The 22,432-nt window shown below is 49.4% G+C and overlaps 1 protein-coding gene across 1 annotated transcript in view; it reads right to left on the reverse strand.

Moving 5' to 3' along the window:
• The window catches only part of MDGA2 (MAM domain containing glycosylphosphatidylinositol anchor 2), a 407,262-nt gene that overhangs the window by 295,224 nt on the left and 89,606 nt on the right, over positions 1 to 22,432 (reverse strand). The window contains exon 6 of the mRNA XM_015418765.1: positions 964 to 1,233. Within this exon, the coding sequence (XP_015274251.1) occupies positions 964 to 1,233 (270 nt within the window). The remainder of the gene's footprint in view (positions 1 to 963; positions 1,234 to 22,432) is intronic.

Raw genomic sequence — 22,432 nt, forward strand, 5'->3', positions numbered from 1 at the left:
TCAGGTCATCACGGCCCCCACGCATCGGATGGCGTGGCTCCGCCCCCAGCGTCCGACGTCACTTCCGGGTGACGCGGATGCGGCGCGCGTGCGTGCGCTATGCGCACGCGCACGAAGAGGACGGCGGCCGGGAGCACCCCGCTCCCGGCCAATTTCGATTTGGCAACCCTATAGCAAGGCGATGGAAATCCAAAAATATACCTCCGATAAGGGAACTTCAAAATAAGATACTAGAGATAGCTGAAATGGACAAACTGACTTTAATATTACAAAATAAGCCAGAAGAAGAATGTTGGACGAGATGGGATATAATATATGACTGGCTGAAGATGAAGAAGTTATAGTAGGAAAGGAAAATGCTCGTTAAAAATACTAATCGCTAAATTAGAAAGATGAAACTTGCATTTGGAAAAGTATGAATTCTAAAAGGATTTGTTTGAGTTATTTGAATGCTTGTGTAAATTGGCATTAATATTATAAAATAAGTCAGAGTAAGAATTGCGGACGAGAAGGGATATAATATAAGATTGGCTGAAAATAAGGAAGTTATAGTAAGAATGGAAAATGCTAGTTTAAAATATGAATTGTTAAAATAGGAAGATGAACTTTATTTTTGCAAAAGTATGAGTTATAAAAGGAATGTCTGATTTATTTTAATGTTTGTGAAACTGAAAATAAAATGTTAAAAAAAAAAAAAAAAGAATTCCAAAGGTGCCTTGCAGGCTCAAAAAGGCTGGAAACCCCAGACCTAGCATACTGGGTGCACTCCCAATGCATGCCCTTGGTGGGGGAAATCCACACATTGTCCGGTTCACATTAAACGGCGACTGTGTCTACCGGGTGCATCACAGGGCTCCTAGTCCACATGGACATAACATTTGAAAGAGATGGAAGAATCCAGTCCCAGACCCAAACACGGGATTAACCAGACGGCGAGGAGGATAACCAAAGGCTCTCTCTTACCTCGGACAATGATATTGGTGGACTTTTTTGCTGGATTCCCTACGTTGTTGTTAGCGATGCAGCTGTAGGTGCCGGCGTCATCGAAAGTGATGGCGGGGATGGTCAACGTTCCACCTTTCAGGACGGCCTTTTCGGGCAAGGCGCCGATGGACCTCACCCAGGTTAGAGTCGGGAGTGGCTCCCCGCCCGTCGTGACGCACACCAAAGTGATTGCTTCCCCCGGATTCACCACGATGGGGTCGTCCACCAAGAGCTTGATCGAGGGAGACGCTGCGGAAACAACACAGAGGGGCGAGTCAGTTTGCAAGAAGATGGGGGCAAGTTCCCCAGCGGTGCCGTGCCACCGTCAAGGCGAGACAATTTCTGTATGTGAAACACAAGGTAATTTGGAAGTGGGTCTTCTGCGAAAACAATACGGAAATCCTGTCAGAGGCTAGTAGAGGGTCAGTAAGGCAAGAGACATCTTCACTTGTTTACACACTTTTCTCATCTGCCTACTTGAGGGCCTACTTGACCACCTCTCCCCATATGTGCCCCAGCGATCACTGCAGTCAGGGTCCCAACATCGCCTGACCCTCCCTGGTCCGAAATAAGCCAGGCTGAATGTCACCAGAACCAGGGCCTTCTCAGTGGCGGCCCCAACCTGGTGACCTTTTACAGTTCTGCAGGGCCTGTAAAACAGAGCTCTTCCGCCAGGCTTTCGACTAGGGGCTGCCACTGATGAGTGTGCCCTGGAACATCGTCTGGCCTGAAATTTTAGAACACCCTCGGGCCTGAGATTCTGCTGGACGCTACCCCTATCGTTGGATGGGATTCGGATGACCGCCATTTCTGTTGGGTTAGTTGCAACTGGTGTTGTTTTAACTGGTATGGTATTTATTAATTGTTTTAACTTGGTTACTCATGCTATTTTAATGATGTTAGTCGCCTTGAGCCAGATGTCTGGAAAGGCGGGATATAAATATAAATTAATAATAAATAAATAAATCATTTCTCTCTCTGTCTCTCTCTCTACGCTACCCCTATCGTTGGATGGGATTCGGATGACCGCCATTTCTGTTGGGTTAATTGCAACTGGTGTTGTTTTGACTGGTATGGTATTTATTAATTGTTTTAACTTGGTTGCTCATGCCATTTTAATGTTGTTAGCCGCCTTGAGCCAGATGTCTGGAAAGGCGGGATAAATATAAATAATAAATAAATAAATCATTTATCTCTCTGTCTCTCTCTTTCTCCCCCCCCAAATATGAAGGTTCCCAATTGGATAAAGCAGAGGTGTCGAACCCATTTGTTACGAGGGCCGTATCTGACATAAATGAGACCTTGTTGGGAGGGGCCATGTGTGCCATAAAATGTAATGCCAGGTAGCGGAGATATAAACTTTATAAAGGATACAAACACAAAGATTTATTTTTTTTACTTAAAATAAAAACATACTTAAAACAGTAGCTCTGTACGCTGCAAACCTACTTTTGATGTATTGACATTCACCACAGAAATATCATGCTCAGAGTTCCGAGTCTAGGACCCGGGTTAAAACATGAAATGGCTGTTAGCGGGCGATCACACGGCGATGCTGGAGCGTGGCAAAGAAGCGGCGCGGCAAGCGTTTTGCGTTTGTGCGCATGCACAGTTCTGCAGAGCAGCACTGCTTTCAGTTACGTGTTTGTGCGCATGCGCTTACTAAAACATCCGGTTTGCGACGGGACGTGGACGGGCGCCAGATGCCACGGGATACTAGCGCTCCCGTGATCAGACGCCCGCCCCTGCCCCACGGTTTCCAGATACTAGTGCACTTTCCACGGTACTTTTTTACTGCACATCTTCGGCAGGACGCCACGGGTTGGCCACGGGTACGCTACACTTCCCAGATGTTGCGGTGTGATCGCACCCCGAAAATCCGCCAGACATTTGTGCCTTTCGCACGGCAAATCCTCTGTTTGAGCAGGGCCAAAGTAAGTCTTACGTCTGAATAAGCACGCAGAGGGTGCACTGAGAATCCCATGCACTGACCAAGTCGCACCTGCAGCAAGGGAGTGCCTAGACGGGGGAGGGAGGGAATCTTAGACTGGCTTCATCACATAATTGGGTTGCCAGTCTCCAGGTATGGCTTGGAGATCTGGAATCACAACAGATCTTCGGATGATAAAGATCCGCTTCCCTGGAGAAAATGGCAGTCTCGGGATGGACTCTGTAGCATTATATGCAGTTCCCTCCCCTTGCCACAACCTCCCCTCCCCAGGCTCCACCCAGAAATTTCCCAACCCAGACCTGGTAACCCTATCACATTGTCCATCACATGCATTATGTTGAGTTTTTATTTTTAAATCCTGCCCTTCCCCCAAGGAGTTCAGAATACAGGTCTCCCTTCGCACATTTTAGCCTCACAACCAGGTTCCCAGGTCTGATCATCACACCAGTGGGGGTGGGGGCTGGGGGGCATTCTGGAAATGGGTGGGGGCATCACACGATGTGCATACGTCTGTCAGACTCGGGCATCAGACTGGCCGGCACTTGACGATGTCTTCTTCCCTGTGACCTGCAGGGGTCATTTCCTGCCGGAGTGCAGAGGAGCGGAGCTCCGGCAGTAAAGAACCCAGTGGGCGGGCACATGCAACAAGCCCCACCCCCTGCTCCCAGCAGCCCTCAGTCAGAGCAAGAAGCAGCCAGGTAAGCTGCAGAAACCCCCCCTCGGCCCCCCGGCCCAAAACAGTCCAGTGGCACCTTTACGAACAAGTTTTATTCAGGTACCAGCTCTCCCTCCTCTGTGAGGACAGATCTGTGCGTTCCCCCCCCCATAGCTAGCAATCCAAAACAGTCCAGTAGCACCTTTAAGACCAAGTTTTATTCAGGTACAAGCTCTCCCTTTTCTGTGAGGACAGATCTGCACATTCCCCCCCCCATAGCTAGCAATCCAAAACAATCCAGTGGCACCTTTAAGACCAGGTTTTATTCAGGTGCCAGCTCTCCCCCTTTTCCGAGAACAGATCTCCATGTTCCCCCCCCCCAATAGCTAGCAATCCAAAACAGTCCACTGGCACCTTTAAGACCAAGTTTTATTCAGGTACAAGCTCTCCCTTTTCTGTGAGGACAAATCTGCGCATTCCCCCCCCCCCATAGCTAACAATCCAAAACAGTCCAGTGGCGCCTGAGCGGTGGGTGTTGCCTTCTGACACACTTCCAGTGATGTCAGGGGGTGTAGCATATGCAAATAAGTTATGCAAATGAGTTATGCTAATGAGCTCCTGCACCTCTTTTTCTACAAAATGACCCCTGACCTGTATCCCTTCCCTATGATTTACCTAAAATAGCCTGCTTGCATTCTGTACCCTTATTCCTTATCGTTGCCCTTGCCTGCCATTGCATTCCTGGGGGGGGGGGAGTGTACTTAGTGAACTAGGGAGGCTGGCCTGGTAATCCTCTGAAGAGGCTCTGAAGACACTGTTCTCACGAGAAATGTCCTTGGAGAGAAGTCCGTGCCTGGCCAGATAGTTGGTTGTCTTAATGCTGTCTTAATGCTGACGTTGAATGTGTGGAATTTGGGGCTGCAACTATACCTTGCGCTTCCCACCTTGCAATTCACTCCTAACAAAGAGTTTGAACCACAGCATGTCATATCAGTTAAATAAAGCATTAACTGAAAAGTGCGTGGGGAGAGTGATTTGACTGGGAACCTGAAGTCGTCACCCGGAAGTGATGTAGGCACACTGGTGGTATTGGGGCAGTGCTCTGGTTTGGGGGCAAAACTCTACAGTAAAATCACCCTCAAGCCATAGAGTTTTGCCCTCAGAACCAGAGTGTCACCGATGTGCCTACATAATTCCTGGGTGATGTCAGCATGTCGTGCATGACATCACTGTTTGGGGGGGGCAGTAACCCTTTTGTTGTTGTCGTTCAGTCGCACAGTCGAGTCTGACTCTTCGCGACCCCATGGACCAGATCACGCCAGGCCTTCCGGTCTTCCACCATCCTCTGAAGTTTGCTCAATACAGTAACCCTAGCAACCCTGTAAGTTAGGCTCGGCCAAGAGAGAATGGCTGGCCCAAGGTCTCCTTTGTAGCCGAGTGGGGATCCGAACCCGGCTCTCCTAGATCCTGATATGGCGCTCATATTCACAGGGCAACACCTGCTCCAAGTAGGGCTGCCAGCCTCCAGGTGGGGCCTGGAGATCTCCTGGAAATCACTACCGATCTCCAGATGGCAGAGATCAGTTGCCCTGGCGAAAATGGCCGCTTCAGAGGGTGGACGCGGACGGTCTAGCATTATAGCCTCCGCCCTCCCAAGGCTCCAACCCCAAAGTCTCCAGGAACTGCAGATCATCACAGCAGGCCAGCCGTGCCCCACTGTGGGGAGAGGGAACAGCTCCCACCAAAAGCAGCCTGTCTCCCACTCGGCCCCAGGGAGTGGACTCCCCCCTGCTTCCCCTGCGCAGGGCCTTATATGCTCTCTGGCCAAGCCCCGCCTCCTCTCCAGTGATTGGCTCTTGCTTTCCCCTCCCTTCCCCTCCCCGGTCCAATCCCGAGGCTTGGAAGGCGCCTAGGAAATGTTGGCCTGGCAACTGGGCCTCAGGCCAAGGAGAGAGGGTGAGGCTGCCTTGAGGCCTACAGGCCGCTCCACTCCCCAGCCAGTTTGGCTCTTGTTTTGTAGTTAAACCTTTAAAAATGACACACACACACACCCAAAAAAAACAACCCTGCCATTCTTCCTTACAAAAATTGTGGTAGGGTATGAGCTTTCGTGACTCACTGAAGCTCACACCCTGCCACACATTTTGTTAAGTTTCAAGGCGCTCCCGGACTCTTGCTGTTTTCTACCGCTACAGACAGATGGACACGCCCCCCCCATCTTCCTTGTTCTTCCTCACAGAGATCAAGGATGCTTAAAATATAGATGAAAACAAAATGCATAAAGTAAAAGATGTTTAAAAAAAATGGAAGTCGCCATGCAACGTGTTGCTTACAATGCAATCCTCAGCAGGAGGTCCCTGGAGGTCTCCCACTATTACAACTGGTCTCCAGACAGAATCATAGAGTTGGAGGGGACCTCCAAGGTCATCTAGTCCAACCCCCTGCACAATGCAGGGAATTCACAAATACCTCCCCCTCCACACCCCCAGTGACCCTTGCTCCATGCCCAGGATCCCAAGCCAAACTGGCCTGGAGAAAAATTGCTCCTGGACCAAGACCAGTTCTCCTGGAGAAGACGGCTGTTCTGGAGGGTGGACTCTATGGATTTATACCCTGCTGAGGTCCCTCCCCTCACCAAACCCACCCTCATGAGATAAGAACATAAGAACATAAGAGAGGTCCATGTTGGGTCAGGCCAATGGCCCATCCAGCCCAACACTCTGTGTCACACAGTGGCCAGAAATACCAGGTGCCATCAGGAGGTCCACCAGCAGGGCCAGAATTCCAGAAGCCTTCCCACTGTTGACCCACCCCCCCAAAGCACCAAGAACACAGAGCATCCCTTGCCCCAGCCTGAGAGTTTCTATCTATACCTTGTGGCTAAATAGCCACTGATGGACCTTTGCTCCATAGAAGAATATAGGAGAAGCCAGTGTTGGATCAGGCCAATGGCCCCTCCGGTCCAACACTCTGTCACACAGAGGCCAGAAATACCAGGTGCCATCAGGAGGTCCAGTAGTGGGGCCAGGACACTAGAAGCCCTCCCACTGTTGCCCCCACCCCAGCACCAAGAATACAGAGCATCCCTTGCCCCAGACTGAGAGTTCCTATCTGTACCTTGTGGCTAATAGCCACTGTTGGACCTCTGCTCTTAAATTAAGAACATAAGAGAAGCCAATGTTGGATCAGGCCAATGGCCCATCTAGTCCAACACTCTGTGTCACACAGTGGCCAAAAATAGCAGGTGCCATCAGGAGGTCCACCAGTGGGGCCAGGACACTAGGAGCCCCCTCCCACTGTTGCTCCCCCCCAAGCACCAAGAAGACAGAGCATCACCTGCCCCAGAGCCCCTACCTTGTGGCTAATAGCTACAGATGGACCTCTGTTCCAGATGTTTATCCAATTCATAAGAACATAAGAAAAGCCAATGTTCAATATTATTGGCAGAAGGTGCATAAGATGTTAAGGGATATGTATGAAATAGATGTACCTCTTAGACCAGAAATGTTTCTGTTGAATGTAATGCCAGACAAGTTGAAAAATGAAGAAAAGTACGTTATAGGATTTATTCTTACGGCAGCACGTATTTTGTTTGCCAAAAACTGGAAAGCTGAGAGGATACCATCACGAAGTGAATTAATTATCAAATTACAAGAGGTAGTTGAAATTGATAAACTGACTACAATTTTAGAAAATAAGAATATGGATATATTTATGAATAGATGGAGAAGGTTTTACAAATGGATGAATGAAAATAAGATGTAATCCGATAACCAGATGACTCTGTAGATATACTGAAAACTGTAACATGTTTGCATGTTGTAATGCATCTGAAAAATGTTATAAATATATTTATTTATTTTTTTAAAAAAAGAAAAGCCAATGTTGGATCAGGCCAATGGCCCATCCAGTCCAACACTCTGTCACACAGTGGCCAAAAACACCAGGTGCCATCAGGAGGTCCAGTAGTGGGGCCAGGAGCCCTCCCACTGTTGTTCCCCCCCCCCCAAGGACCAAGAAGACAGAGCATCCCTTGCCCCAGAGTTCCTATCGATACCTTGGGGCTATAGCCACTGATGGACCTCTGCTCCATATGCTTCTTCTTATCCAATTCCCTCTTGAAGCTGTCCATGTTTGTAGCTGCTTCCCCCTCCTGTGACAGTGAATTCCATGTGTTAATCACTCTTTGGGAGATCTCATCCCCCAAATCTCCAGGAATTTCCAAAGCTAGATTTGGCAACCCTAGTTATACCTTTTTAGACCCACCGATTTTGACAGACAGAAAGGTTTCACTCCGTTTCGGACTGCGCTCCCAGAGCTCAAAGAATAAGCCCCATGCCAAGGGTGCCAAAATCTATCAGTGGCCCCGTTCACATGCCAAATTTGCCGCGGGAGAGCCACGAATGCGGGGCGGATTTTCAGGGCATGATCACACCGCAACATCTGGCAAGTGTAGCGCACACATGGCTAACCCGTGGCGTGCCGCCGAAGCTGTGCGGTTAAAAAGTATCTCAACAAATGTACTAGCAAATGGTTTGCCACGGCCTACCTACGGAATCGTTCCGTGTGATCGTGCTGGCGCGCGGCTTTCCCCCGGCTGTCCTTGATGTGCACGTGCTGACCGACAAAACTGCGGTGTGCCACCGTCACATCTGATCGTGTACTGGCAGGTCTAATCGCGCCGGCGCAAAGAGTCACGCCTCCCCCCCGCGTTATCTGGCCCATGTGACTGGGGCCAATGTTCAACAATTGATCGGGGGAAATCATGTTATTTTTTTGTAACGCTTTTAAAAATATCCGGTGTATTCTAAAGCTTGCAGTAATTACAGGCACCTTCAGCCAAGAGTCCCAGCTGAGACTCATCTACTCAGAGTTATATCCGTAGGCCGGCCGTGGCTAATTTATGCCTTTTAATCGAGACTTTATTAGTCATGTTACTGCAAGATGTTTTCTCGGAGAGAGGGCCATTTGGAAAGCAGCCATCTTTGCGAGAGGGCTTCAAAAAAACGAAAAGAAAAAAAGAAAAAAGAAAACCACTTAACATTCTCTGCACTTCCAGACTCAGGTGGGCAGGCAATCGAAAAGGAAGCCACGAGGCCACTGATCTCCACAATTCTGTCTGCCACTCACGCTCAGCCTCTTCACCCATCGCAAGGCTACCGGCTGAGGAGACATCTATATATCTAATAGCCAAGTTGCCCCCTTCGTGCGGATATCTAAATCCGCACTTCGGGGGCACTTGGGGGGCAGAAAGATTTTCCTGCACACTTGCAGCAGTCCCCAGGTGTGCAGAAAAATCTAAAAAAGTTTAAAAAAATATATGGGGGATATTTAAATCCCCAAAAAGTAAAAGCGTTCCCTGCGCACCAGGGGTGGGAGTGAGAGAAGGCTCGGCGGTCCCGCGTGGCTCGCCGCCAGTGCGGCGGAGGATTTGCGGGCCTGGTGGCTGGGAGCCACGCAGGCCTCACCATCAATCCATGGGGAGTTGGGGGGGAGAAGGATTGGTGGGCCCGGGCCTCGCTGTCGGTATGGGGGGCAGGGGAGAAGGCACACCTGCAGCTGCTTCCTCTTCCTCCTCCTCCACGTGGAGCTGTTTCCCCCCCCCCCCACGAGTATCGCGGGTCCCCACTTCTTGTAATTATTTAATGGCCACTGTTTGGTTTGTTTTTTAAACCAATCAGAATGAACTGCCCTGAGAGGAGGGTGATTTATACAGCATGGCACTCCACCACTGCCACTCCTTAGCATCTATGATATGCCACCCAGAATGGACAAAGTCTTTTAGAAATATGTTGTCGAAGGCTTTATTTATTTTAGAAATCTTCTTGCGTTCCCTTCTCGCCCCAGCTCCTCAAGGCAGGTCAGCATTCTGCCCAGCTTGCAGATGGGACACTGAGTCCGTCAACGGTTCAAAGCTGTTCAGTGGTTATGCAACGGTGAGCCCTGAGCCCTGCTTACAGCGTTAGGTTTGCCAGCCTTCAGGGGGGGTAGGATTTCAAAACATACACTCACCACAGCAATACATCAAAGTGCAGGTTTATGTTCAAGCATTCAAACAGGACCTTGTCAGTTTCACAAACACTGATCCTTTGTTTTTTTTAAAAAATCAATTTTGTGCTTTTTGTTTTTTCATTTTTGTTCTACACTACTTTATAAATACTGCTGTCAAGTATTTTTTTAAAAGATCATTGTTTGTGAAATTGACAAGGTGCTGTTTGAACATACTGTAAACTTTGATGTATTGTTGTGGTGAATCTATGTTTTGAAATACTTGACACAGATATAAAACGGATCACACCATCCCTTTGAGGTCAGCCAGTATCACTGTCTCTCAGCTTCCAAGGCAGCAGCAGCAGCAGCAGCAGCAGCAGCAGCAGCAGCAGCAGCAGCAGCAGCAGCAGAAGAAGAAGAAGAAGAAGAAGAAGAAGAAGAAGATTATGATGATAACAACAACCTCCTGATGGCACCTGGTATATTTGGCCACTGTGTGACAGAGTGTTGGACTGGATATTCTCTTATGTTCTGATGTTCTAAGAAGAAGAGGAGGGGGGGAGGGGGAGGAGGAGGAGAAGGAGATAGGATTTATACCCTGCCCTTCACTCAGAGTCTCAAAGCAGCTTACAAGCTCCTTTCCCTTCCCCTCCCCACAACAGGCAGCCTGTGAGGTAGGTGGGGCCGAGAGAGCTCAGACAGAAACTGTTCTTTTTTTCAAGGACACCTGTTGTCAGAACTACGGCTTGCCCAAGGTGCAAGTGGAGGAGTGGGGAATCAAACCCGGTTCTCCCAGATTAGAGTCCACTCTCCTAACCGCTTCACCAAACTGGCTTTCAGAAGAACAGCTGGACTAACCTACAGAGGCCAGGGCAGAGCCAGGATTTGAACACGAGGCTCTGAGGCTCTCACGCTCTCCACTCCTTTGCTGTACTAACTCACCAGCTCTGCATCGTTATGCCAGTCCCAAAGGGCAGTTGCCGCAAACCGAGACATAAGAGAAAACGCCGTTTTGCAAAACACTGGCATATTACATTTGGTGACCTGCTATGATGTCTTCTGATCCCCAAACGGAGGGCGAGAACGCTTATTAATGCCGGCAGTAATTGCCTCAGACACCGAGCGGGTGGAGAGGGCAAAGGCCTCCGTGTCCTCCAGCACATACTATTTGGCGAACCGCACATTAGGCAAAAAAACTGCCCAGCGGGGCTCAACTGCAGTCCAGAGGTTTGAGAATATTCCACAGAAGGGCTGCCCGGGTTACTGAGCATCAATCAGAGGAAGGAGGAGGGAGCAACTCAGACCTCCTGCTAAATAGGAACAATTGTCAAGGGGAAAACAGGATGACAGGACTCCAGCAGCCACTGTCTTGCACGTTTATGGAAAATGCCCAGCTTATAGCCTGTAGCCAGGATCTCCGAGGGCTGTGTCGTGGTTAAGTGCGCGGACTCTAATCTGGGAGAACCGGGTTTGATTCCCCACTCCTCCACCTACACCTGCACCTTGGGCAAGCCACGGTTCTGACAAGAGGTGTTCCCTCTAAGCTGGCAGTGTTCCCTCTAGGCTGAGTTAGTGTGCGCTAGCTCCCAGTTTTTTAGCCTCTGGCTCACGCATTTTTGTCTTGGCTCAGGAAGGAGGGCTCCAGAACAAACTAATTTTTGCAGCAGCCAAATCGCTCGCTCACAACTTTAATGCCAGCAGCTCACAAAGCAGAATTTTTGCTCACAAGACTCCATGGCTTAGGGGGAGCATTGCTCATCAGGGTGTCTCTTGTGGGGAGGGGGAGGGAAAGAAGTTTGGAAGCCGCTCTGAGACACTTTTGGGTAGTAAAGGGTGGGGGACAAATCCAAACTCCTCCTCCTCCTCCTCCTCTTCTTCTTCTTCTCAGCACTCTCACTATTCTTTATTAAAGGTATGTGTTCCATGGCTGTGAGAGCTGGATCATAAGGAAGGCCGAGTGCTGAAGAATAGATGCTTTTGCATTATGGCGCTGGAGAAGACTCTCGAGAGTCCCTTGGACTGCAAGGAGATCAAATCAGTCAATCCTCAAAGAAATCAACCCTGACTGTTCCCTGGAAGGCCAGATCACGAAGCTGAAGCTCAAATACTTTGGCCACCAAGTGAGAAGGGAGCACTCCCTGGAGGAGAAGACCCTGATACTGGGAAAGATTGAAGGCCAAAGAAGACGGGGACGGCAAAGGATGAGATGGTTAGACAGTGTTAGCAAGGGACGTGAAATTAAGCAAACTCCAAGAGGACAATGGAGGACAGGAGGGCCTGGTGTGATGTGGCCCATGGGGTCGCAGAGAGTCGGACTGAACAACAATAACTTCCACTGACCCACTGTGAAGCACCTCCAGAGGAAGTTCATCCCAGAAGGTGAATGCGTCAGCAATACCGCTGAGCAACCCAGAGGAAGTTAACGGTGTCAAGAGCCAGTGATGCCTGTGAGCTAGGATGCAGCTTCCGCCCAGAGATGGGCATGTCTGGGACGGGTGGCTCCAATTGGTTGCTGACTAATATGTTCTGAGTTTATTCTATGCTGTTTCGTTATGGGTTGTGCTAAAGTATCCCAGTTTCCTTGGTCGTGATAGGCTGTCTAATAAAGACCTTCTAGTGGTCCTGAAGCCGTACAGCGTATCCTATCAGGAAGCTCCGCTTAGGTCCAATCAGACCTCATGAAAGTAGCAACGTTGTTCAATATTGGAAAGGTATAAGTCTGGGTGCCGCTCTTATCAGAGCAGGTCAGAGCTGAGTGATGTTATGAATAAAGCCTTGAAATGAGAACCGTCTCCTGCCTTTCAATACACTAAACGGACGCTGCCCCTTCCGCTGCAGAGATGATTGCCAACTCTGGGCTGGGAAATCCTGGAGATTTTTGGGGTGGAGTCTGAGAAAGGCGGGGTTTGGGGAGGGGAGGGACTTTAAAATGATACATATATATACATACATAAACAGGAGTCATTTCCTGTGGGAGCGCACAGGATCAGAGCTCCAGCAGTAAAGAGCCCAGGGGGCGGGCACATGCAACAAGCCCCACCCCCTGCTCCCAGCAGCCCTCAGTCAGAGCAAGAAGCAGCCAGGTAAGCTGCAGAGGACCCCTCCCTGGCCCCCTGGTCCAAAACAGTCCAGTGGCACCTTTAAGACCAAGTTTTATTCAGGCACAAGCTCTCCCTCCTCTGTGAGGACAGATCTGCACACTCACCCCCCCAATAGCTAGCAATCCAAAAGAGTCCAGTGGAGTCTGAGCCGTGGGTGTTGCCTTCTGACACAGTTCCGGTGATGTCAGGGTGTGTGGCATATGCAAATAAGTTATGCTAATGAGCTCCTGCACCTCTTTTTCTACGAAATGACCCCTGTGTGTGTGTGTGTGTGTGTTCAACATTCTGTGAGCATGATAATCTAAGCCTATATAAACACAGTAGGCTTTTTTTAATGCAATGTAATAGTCAGGTATCTGGTATCTTGCATAGAAATGTGATACATCACGACTAATGTACATTAAGAATGGGGGGAAAAGATGCTGTGTATTATTCAACACTGGAGCTGGGCGGTTTTGGTGTTCCGCTTTTGAGGAAGCCAGGCGATATGGCAACTTGAAGCTGGCAGGGCCAAGGTATGGATACACAAGAGGATACACAAGCTGCACGATGAGGGTTTTTTTTGAGATGATTTATAAACATTTATATTTGGACTTTTCACTGTTTGATGATTTTGATTTGGGCTATTTCTGAAGGCGGATTAATAGGAACTGTCTGTGTATTTGGGACCATGTATTTTTGAGTTTCTGACAATTACATTGCATTTTTGAAAAACTACTCTTTACATAGGTTTAGATTTTTTGTTTATGCATGGTTTGGTGTAGTGGTTAAGTGCGCGGACTCTAATCTGGGGAAACTGGGTTTGATTCCCCACTCCTCCACTTGCAGCTGCTGGATGACCTCGGGTCAGTCACAAGTTCTCTCAGAGGTGTTCTCTCAAGGGCAGTCCTTGAAAAGAGCTCTCTCACCCCCACCTACCTCACAGGGTGTCTGTGGTGGGGAGGGGAAGGGAAAGGAGTCTGTGAGCTGCTCTGAGACTCCTTTGGGGAGTGAAAGGCGGGGTATTATTCAACATTGGAGCTGGGCGGTTTTGGTGTTCCACTTTTGAGGAAGCCAGGCGATACGGCAACTCGAAGCCGGCAGGGTCGTGAAGTGGATACATAAACTGCAAGATGAGGGGTTTTTAAAAAGAGGAATTATAAACATCTATATTTGGGATTTTCACTGTTTGAGGATTTTGACCTGGACTATTTCTGAAGGTAGATTAATAGGACTCTATTTTGGACCATGTATGTTTTGAGTTCCTGACTATTACACTGTATTTTTGAAGAAGAAAAACCTACTCTGTTTATATAGGTTTAGTTTTTTTGTTATTTATGCACGGTTTGATCTTTTGTGTTACTTACTCCCTTCCGTACATCTCTGCTGTTTTGGTTTACAATTTGGAGACTGGCAACCGTAGCTGCAGAGCCGGCTCTAGGCCGACAGTATTGTTGGAGAGGCAGCACTGCTGGAAGAGCCGGCGGTTACGTCCGCCGGGTCCCCACTTCCTTCCGTCCCCAGCTCTCCCACCTTGCTCGCCATTGTCTTGCATCAACCTTGCCAGTTTTCCTTCATAAGAACCTAAGAGAAGCCCTTGATGGATCAGGCCCATGGCCCATGCGGTCCAACACTCTGTCACACAGTGGCCAAAAATACCAGGGGCCTTCAGGTGGTCCAGCAGTGGGGCCAGGACACTAGAAGCCCCCTCCCACTCTTGCCCCTCCAAGCACCAAGAAGACAGAGCATCCCTTGCCCCAACCATAAGAACATACGAGAAGCCAATATTGGATCAGCCGCCCTGAGCCGCTTCGGTGGGAGGGCGGGATAAAAATCAAATAAATAAATAAATAAATAAATAAAATGGCCATTCCAGGCCAACACTCTGTGTCACACAGGGGCCAGAAATATCAGGTGCTATCAGGAGGTCCACCAGTGGGGCCAGGACATTAGAAGCCCTCCCACTGTTGACCCCCCCCAAGCACCAAGAAGACAGAGCATCACTTGCCCCAGAACCCCTATCTATACCTTGTGGCTAATAGCCCCTGATGGACCTCTGCTCTCAACATAAGAACATAAGAGAAGCCAATATTGGATCAGGCCAATGGCCCATCCAGTCCAACACTCTGTGTCACACAGTGGCCAGAAATACCAGGTGCAATCAGGAGGTCCAGCAGTGGTGCCAGGATACCAGGAGCCCTCTCACTGTTGCCCCTTCGCCGAAGCACCAAGAATACAGAGCATCCCTTGCCCCAGACCGAGCGTTCCTGTCTTCCCAGCACAGGCCAATGAATCTGATTTCTCCCACTTGGATCCTCCGCCCAAAGTTCTCCTCTCAGCCTGCTTTCCCCGTCGGCCTTCGTCTGCCCCCTCTCCCAGGACCTCCACCCCTTAATTTATTTAAGAACAAAAACCCCTCATGCCCCAGCATTCACTGTGAAAACCTGGAGGCTAGACTCCTGTAATGCAGCTGGTGCAAAATGTAGCAGCCTGCGTGTTATCAGAGGGAGGGCAGAAAGTCCCAGGTTCAATCCTCGGCGTCTCCAGTTATAGGACCAGGCAGTAGGTGATGGGAAAGACCTCAGCCAGAGACCCTGGCGAGCCGCTGCCCATCAGAGTAGACAATACAGACCTTGATGGACCAAGGGTCCAAAGCAGTATAAGGCAGCTTCATGTGTGTCCATGTGTATTACATCTCTGCTGACTCTGGGGCCCAGTTCCTGGTGGGTGCAAATTAAGATGTCTCTGTTCACCTCGCAAGTCCTTCATGACCTGGGGCTGAAATACTTGACGGTCTGTCTCTCCAGTTACAAACCCGGTCAGCAACTGTGCCCATCACCAGTGTTCCCTCTAAGCTGAGTTAGTGTGAGCTAGCTCACAGTTTTTTAGCCTCCGGCTCACAGATTTTTGTCTTGGCTCAGGAAGGAGGGATCCAGAGCAAACTACTTTATGCAGGAGCCAAATCTCTCGCTCACAGCTTTAATGCCAGGAGCTCACAAAGGAGAATTTTTGCCCACCAGACTCCACAGATTAGAGGGAGCCACAAAGGAATTCCACTGCTGCAGGAAGTGGTGGCAGCTACAAGCATAGATGGCTTGGGGGATGCATTTTTACAGGATGGTTCAGGAAGGCATTTCAGTGGAGGGAAAGTGATGGTGGACTATACTACTACTACTACGCTATCTGTTATACTGCTATTATACGTGTCAGAGTCCCGCAGCAATCAGTTTCCAACAACTCCTATTCAAAAGAGTGAAGTTTATTGAACACAGTAAAGGCAGGTCACCTGTGCACACATTCTGTGTCAGAACTGATTGCAAGCGTGCGCAATGGGGAGTTATACGTAATTCAAAGGGGTCACACATTTTTGCCTTAGCTCAGGAAGGATGGCTCCAGAGCAAACTAATGTATGCAGTAGCCAAATCGCTGGCTCACGACTTTAATGCCAGGAGTTCACAAAGCAGGATTTTTGCTCACAGACTCCACAGCTTAGAGGGAGCATTGCTCAAGAGTACTATCTGTTTCAGCCCAGGCACCCAAGGCCTCTTCCGTAGCTGCCCCACGGCTGTAGAACAGCTCCCCCGAAGTGGTCAGGCAGGCACCGACCACCCAAGCCTTTGAGATAGGAGCTCAAATGAAAAAAGAAGAAGAAGAAGAGAAGAGTAGATTGGATTTATACCCCACCCTTCACCACCTGAAGGAGTCTCAGAGCGGCTGACAATCTCCTTTCCCTTCCCCTCCCTACAACAGACAGCCTGTGAGGTAGGTGTGGGGCTGAGAGAGCTCTGACAGAAAGTGCTCTTCAGAGAACAGCTCTGAGAGAACTGTGACTGACCCAAGGTCATACCACCAGCTGCATGTGGAGGAGGAGGAGTGGGGTTCTCCCAGATTCGAGTCCACACTCCGAACCACTACGCCAAACTGGAGCTCTGGAAGAATGCTTCTGGGGCTACTCAAATGTTCCAGACGTGGGCTCTGGCTAATCTTTTTTAATAAAGCAAATATTGTGGTCTCGTATTTATTGTTCAGCGCACCTCGGCTCACGGATGAATTGCGAGAAAGGCAGGATATATAAACAGCCCCAAATCATAAGGCAATAAATAAATATCGCTTTGAGGCTCTGTTTCCCCTGGTGATGCATTCCTGATGGTTATCTCTTCCAGGCCAAAGCAAATAAGACGAAGCGATGCATCATCCAGTCTTGCCTTTCTCCCCCTTTAAATCTTCCCTTCTTGACCCTGCAACCCCAAATGAATAATCCTCTTCCCTTGAAGTTATTAACTTTAAAACAAGAACCTAGGAGGTGGTCCTGAATCCAAATCTCTTGTTGATTCTCTCCACCTCCAACCAATGTTCCCTCTAAGCTCAGTTAGTGTGAGCTACCTCACAGTTTTTTAGCCTCTGGCTCACACCTTTTTGTCTTCACTCAGGAAGGAAGTCTCCAGAGCAAACTAATTTATGCAGTAGCCAAATCGCTCGCTCACAACTTGAATGCCAGTAGCTCGTCAAGTAGAATTTTGGCTCACAGGACTCCACAGCTTAGAGGGAGCATTGTCTCCAACCCAGTCCTCCAAAGAACTTAGGGTGTAGTACGTATTTCCACCCTCCTCCAAATTGCCCCTCACAATAAGGTTGCCAACATCCAGCTGGTAGAAGCTAAAAATGAGAGAGCACGGGAGGAAGCGGAATTCCAAAAACATCTGTGACAAAAATAATGAAGAGTCAATAAAGATAAGTTGCAGAACCGTTACTGTAGTAGTTTCTGTAGAAAATTTCCTTATATTATCGCTCACATGCTAACGAATCCTGCAGAATGAACGATCCGTTTCACAACATTTGCTTTATCTGAGTGTGTAGCGATCCCAAGGTTCTGTTATTAGAGAGTCAACATGGAATGTTTCCTTCAAGAGTTGATAAGTAGTAATTGCTTATCAATTACTACTTATCAACTCTTGAAGGAAACATTCCATGTTGACTCTCTAATAACAGAACCTTGGGATTGCTACACGCTCAGCTAAAGCAAACGTTGTGAAACGGACCGTTTACATTGCGCAGCATTCGTTAGCGTGTGAGCAATAATAGAAGAGAATTTTCTACATAAATTACTACAGTAAACACTTTTGCAACTTATCTTTATTGACTCTTCGTTGTTTTTGTCACGGAAGTTGCTTAAGGAATTCAACCTCCAGGTGGTGGCTGGAGGTCTCCTGGAATGACCACTGGTCTCCAGACGAGAGAGACCAGTTCACCTGGAGTTGCTTTTGGAATTCAACTTCCAGGTGGTGGCTGGAGGTCTCCTGGAATGACCACTGGTCTCCAGACGAGAGAGGTCAGTTCCCCAGGAGAAAATGGCTGCTCTGGAGGGTGGACTCATGGTCTTCTACCCTAAGAACATAAGAACATAAGAGATACCAATGTTGGATCAGGCCAAAGGCCCATCCAATCCAACACTCTGTCTCACACAGTGGCCAGAAATACCAGGTGCCATCAGGAGGTCCACCAGTGGGGCCAGGACATTAGAAGCCCTCCCATTGTTGACCCCCCCCCCCAAGCCCCAAGATGACAGAGCATCACTTGCCCCAGAGTCCCTATCTATACCTTGTGGCTTATAGCCACTGATGGACCTCTGCTCCATATGCTTATCTAATTCCCTCTTGAAGCCGTCCATGCTTGTAGCCGCCACCACCTCCTGTGACAGTGAATTCCAAGTGTTCATCACTCTTTGGGTGAAGAAGTACTACCCTACTGAGGTCACTCCCCTTCCCAAACCCCACCTTCCCCCAAAACTACCCCCCAAATCTCCAGGTATTTCCCAACCCAGAGCTGGTAACCCTACCCTACAATAACCCTTTGACGCAGGTCACACTGAAAGGGAGCGACTCACGGCAGCCAAAACTGATTTTGTGGCTGAGTGGGGTTGGGAAGGTGGCTCTCCCAGTCCCAGGCACCAGTCTGAGTTTCAGTCCAATGAGGAGAGGATCTCTCACATCATTCATGTCAGGATTCCCCACTCCTACACATGCAGCTGCTGGAGGACCTTGGACAAGCCCTAGTTCTGACAAGAGCAGAGGTCCATCAGTGGCTATTAGCCACAAGGTATAGATAGGGACTCTGGGGCAAGTGATGCTCTGTCATCTTGGTGCTTGGGGGGGGTCAACAGTGGGAGGGCTTCTAATGTCCTGGCCCCACTGGTGGACCTCCTGATGGCACTGGTATTTCTGGCCACTGTGGGATACAGAGTGTTGGACTGGATGGGCCTTTGGCCTGATCCAACATTGGCATCTCTTATGTTCTTATGTTCTTATGTCCTTGAAAAAGAACAGTTCCTGTCAGAGCGCTCTCAGCCCCACCTACCTTGCAGGGTGTCTGTTATGGAGAGGGGAAAGGAAAGGAGTTTGTAAGCCGCTCTGAGACTCCCTTGAGTAGTGAAGGGTGGGGTATAGATTCCATCTCTTCTCTTCTTCTTCTCCCCTGGCCATGTCTCCCTGACCCAGCTGGGGGCCATAAATCATCTGCTCCTTCATTTCTCCACTAAGAAGCGAATGCAGTACAACTTTCTCTCCCAGTTCTGCCCATTAAAGGGGCCGTTTTCCTTATCTGGGGATTACAGCCATCTTCCCAACCAGCCGACACATTGTTATGCGTGCTAAAAGGTTTTTTTTATATATATATATCTATATTGTACAGATGCACACCCCTCAAACGAGATAATTCTTCAATATATTTGTGTTGACTTTTTTTGTCCCCCTTTTTTTAAAAAAAAAGTGTTAGACAAAACGGAACAACACTTAACGGAGAGATTACGAGTCAAGAAAACCTTTCCAGCCCGGACCTTGACAAAGGAGATCAGAGGGTGGCTTGGGGAGGGGGGAGCTGTCATTACAAGGCACCCCCCCCCCCACAAAGACACAGAGATGGCAGGAGATCCTCCTGGTTGATCACAAGCTAAACATGAGCCGGCAGTGTGATATGACTGTCTTAGGATGCATGAACAGAAGCATGGTGTCCAGATCACGGGAGGTGGTCGTTCCACTCTGTTCTGCTATGGTCAGACCTCACCTGGAGTCCTGTGTCCAGCTTTGGGCACCACATTTTAAGAAGGATGTTGACAAGCTCGAGCGTGTCCAGAAGAGGGCAACCAGGATGGTGAGAGGGTTGGAATCCAGGTCTTGTGAGGAAAGGCTGGAAGAGTTGGATATGTTTAGCCTGGGAAAGAGAAGGCTTAGAGGGGACATGATTGCAGTCTTCAAGTATCTGAAGGGCTGTCATGTAGAAGATGGAGCAGATCTATTCTCTCTTGCTCCGGATTGCAAGACTAGATCGAATGGGTGGGAATTACAAGGGAGTCGCTACCGGCTAAATATCAGGAGAGACTTCCTGACTGTCAGAGTGGTTGAGCAGTGGAACAGTCTGCCTCGGGAGGTGGTGGATGCTCCTTTACTGGACGTTTTCAAGCGGAGGCTGGACGGCCATCTTTCAGGTATATCGTAGAGCTATCTTTTGGCTCTGCTCCTGCAGAGTGCAGGGGATTGGGCTAGATGACCTGCAAGGTGCCTTCCAACTCTAACATTCTATGATTCTATGATTCTGTTCTCTCTTGCTCCGGATTGCAAGACTTGATCTAATGGGTGGAAATTACAAGGGAGTCGTTACCGGCTAAATATCAGGAGAAACTTCCAAAATGTAAGAGTGGTCGAGCAGTGGAGCAGACTGCCTTGGATGCTCCTTCGCTGGACGTTTTCAAGCGGAGGCTGGACGACCATCTTCTGGGTATGTTGTAGGTATGTAGGGCTATCTTTCACCTGTGCTCCTGCAGAGTGCAGGGGGTTGGCCTAGATGACCTGCAAGGTCCCTTCCAACTCTCACATTCTAGAGATTCTGTGATATGATTCTAGACCAGGCCTGTAGCCAGGACTTTTTGTTTGTTTGGGGGACATTTACATTTTTAAGGGGGCAGTTAAATGACAGTTAATTAAATGAATCAGAATGTCTGTCTTTAAAGGGGGAGACTCCACCCCTGTTTCTAGCCCTTCCTTTCAAAGCTGTTTGTGGGGCAGGGCTTTTATTTAGGGGGGGCAGGCCCCCAAATGCCCCACTGTGGCTATGGGCCTGTCGCAGACCTGTTTTAATGTTGGCATCAAGGAGAGGAAGGGCCACTGGGAAAGGAAGCCGCCCCCCCTGGAAATAATTTGGGCGGCTGTCGGGGGGGGGGTTGAGCCGACGACCAAGTAGGATCGCTGTCAAGGCACAGTCGAGCCCCACAGACACAATTAAGCCGCTGCCAAGGCTGCTGAACGAGGTGGGTGTAGATGCACCCAATTACGCCGCTGTGTAATGCCGCGAGCCTCCATTATGCCTGGTGCATTCCTGATGGACTCATGTTGATTTGATGGTGTGCGCTCAATTGTTTGTTTCTGATTAAGCCAGGCGATGCTCCCATTTAGGAAATCGTTTCACTTGCCCCACGGCGACGGGAGCCTCCGGACGTAAGAGGGTGCTTGCCAAGCGAAGGCCTCCAATGCCGCCACGGGATCCTGTAGCTGCAGCTCAGGGGAGGGAGGGGAGAGAGGCCCTTCTTCACTCTCTGTTCCCACAGTTGCAAAAGGCCTGAAGAGCATCTGCTTGGCATGCAGAATGTCCCGGGTTCAATCCCCGGCATCTCCAGTTTAAAGGACCAGAAAGGAGGTGACGGGGAAGACCTCCGCCTGAGGCCCTACAGAGCTGCTGCCAGCCTGAGTATTCAATACTGACGTTGAGGGATCAAGGGTCTCTGATTCAGCAGAAGGCAGGTTCATCAGTTCAAGATGGTCAGGCAAGGGGCTGTGGCTCAGTGGCTGAGCATCTGCTTGGCATGCAGAATGTCCCGGGTTCAATCCCCGGCATCTCCAGTTTAAAGGACCAGAAAGGAGGTGACGGGGAAGACCTCCGCCTGAGGCCCTACAGAGCTGCTGCCAGCCTGAGTATTCAATACTGACGTTGAGGGATCAAGGGTCTCTGATTCAGCAGAAGGCAGGTTCATCAGTTCAAGATGGTCAGGCAAGGGGCTGTGGCTCAGTGGCAGGGCCTCTGCTTGGCATGCAGAAGGCCCCAGGTTCAATCCCCGGCATCTCCAGTTCATAGTTGATGTGAAAGACCTCTGCCTGAAACCCTGGAGAGCTACTGCTGGTCTGAGTAGACAAGACTCACCTGAATGGACCAAGAGTCTGATTCAAGATAAGGCAGCTTCGTGTGTGTTTAGGGAGGAGGAGAAGAAGAAAGATTGGAATTATACCCCGCCCTTCACTTAGAATCATAGAATGTTAGTTGGAAGGGACCTTGCAGGTCATCTAGTCCAAACCCCCCCCCCGCACTCTGCAGGAGCAGAGCCGAAAGAGAGCCCTACAACATACCCAAAAGATGGTCGTCCAGCCTCCGCTTGAAAACATCCAGTGAAGGAGCATCCACCACCTCCCGAGGCAGACTGTTCCACTCGGAGCCTCAGAGCCGCTTACAAACCCCTTCCCCTTCCCACAACAGACACCCTGTGAGGCAGGTGGGGCTCAGAGAGCTCTGAGAGAAACTTCTCTTTCAAGGATAGCTCTGAAAGAACTATGGCTTGCCCAAGGTCATCTAGCAGCTGCAAGTGGAGGAATGGGGAATCAAACCTGGCTCTTCCAGATTAGAGTCCGCACACTTAACCACAACACCAAGCTGGCTCTCTGCGGCTCAGTGGCAGGGCCTCTGCTTGGGGTGCAGAAGGTTCCAGGTTCAATCCCCAGGTAAAACAGGACC

The sequence above is a fragment of the Gekko japonicus genome, unplaced genomic scaffold (assembly GCF_001447785.1).
Source record: "Gekko japonicus isolate JY-2015 unplaced genomic scaffold, Gekko_japonicus_V1.1 scaffold929, whole genome shotgun sequence".
Classification (NCBI taxonomy): domain Eukaryota; kingdom Metazoa; phylum Chordata; class Lepidosauria; order Squamata; family Gekkonidae; genus Gekko; species Gekko japonicus.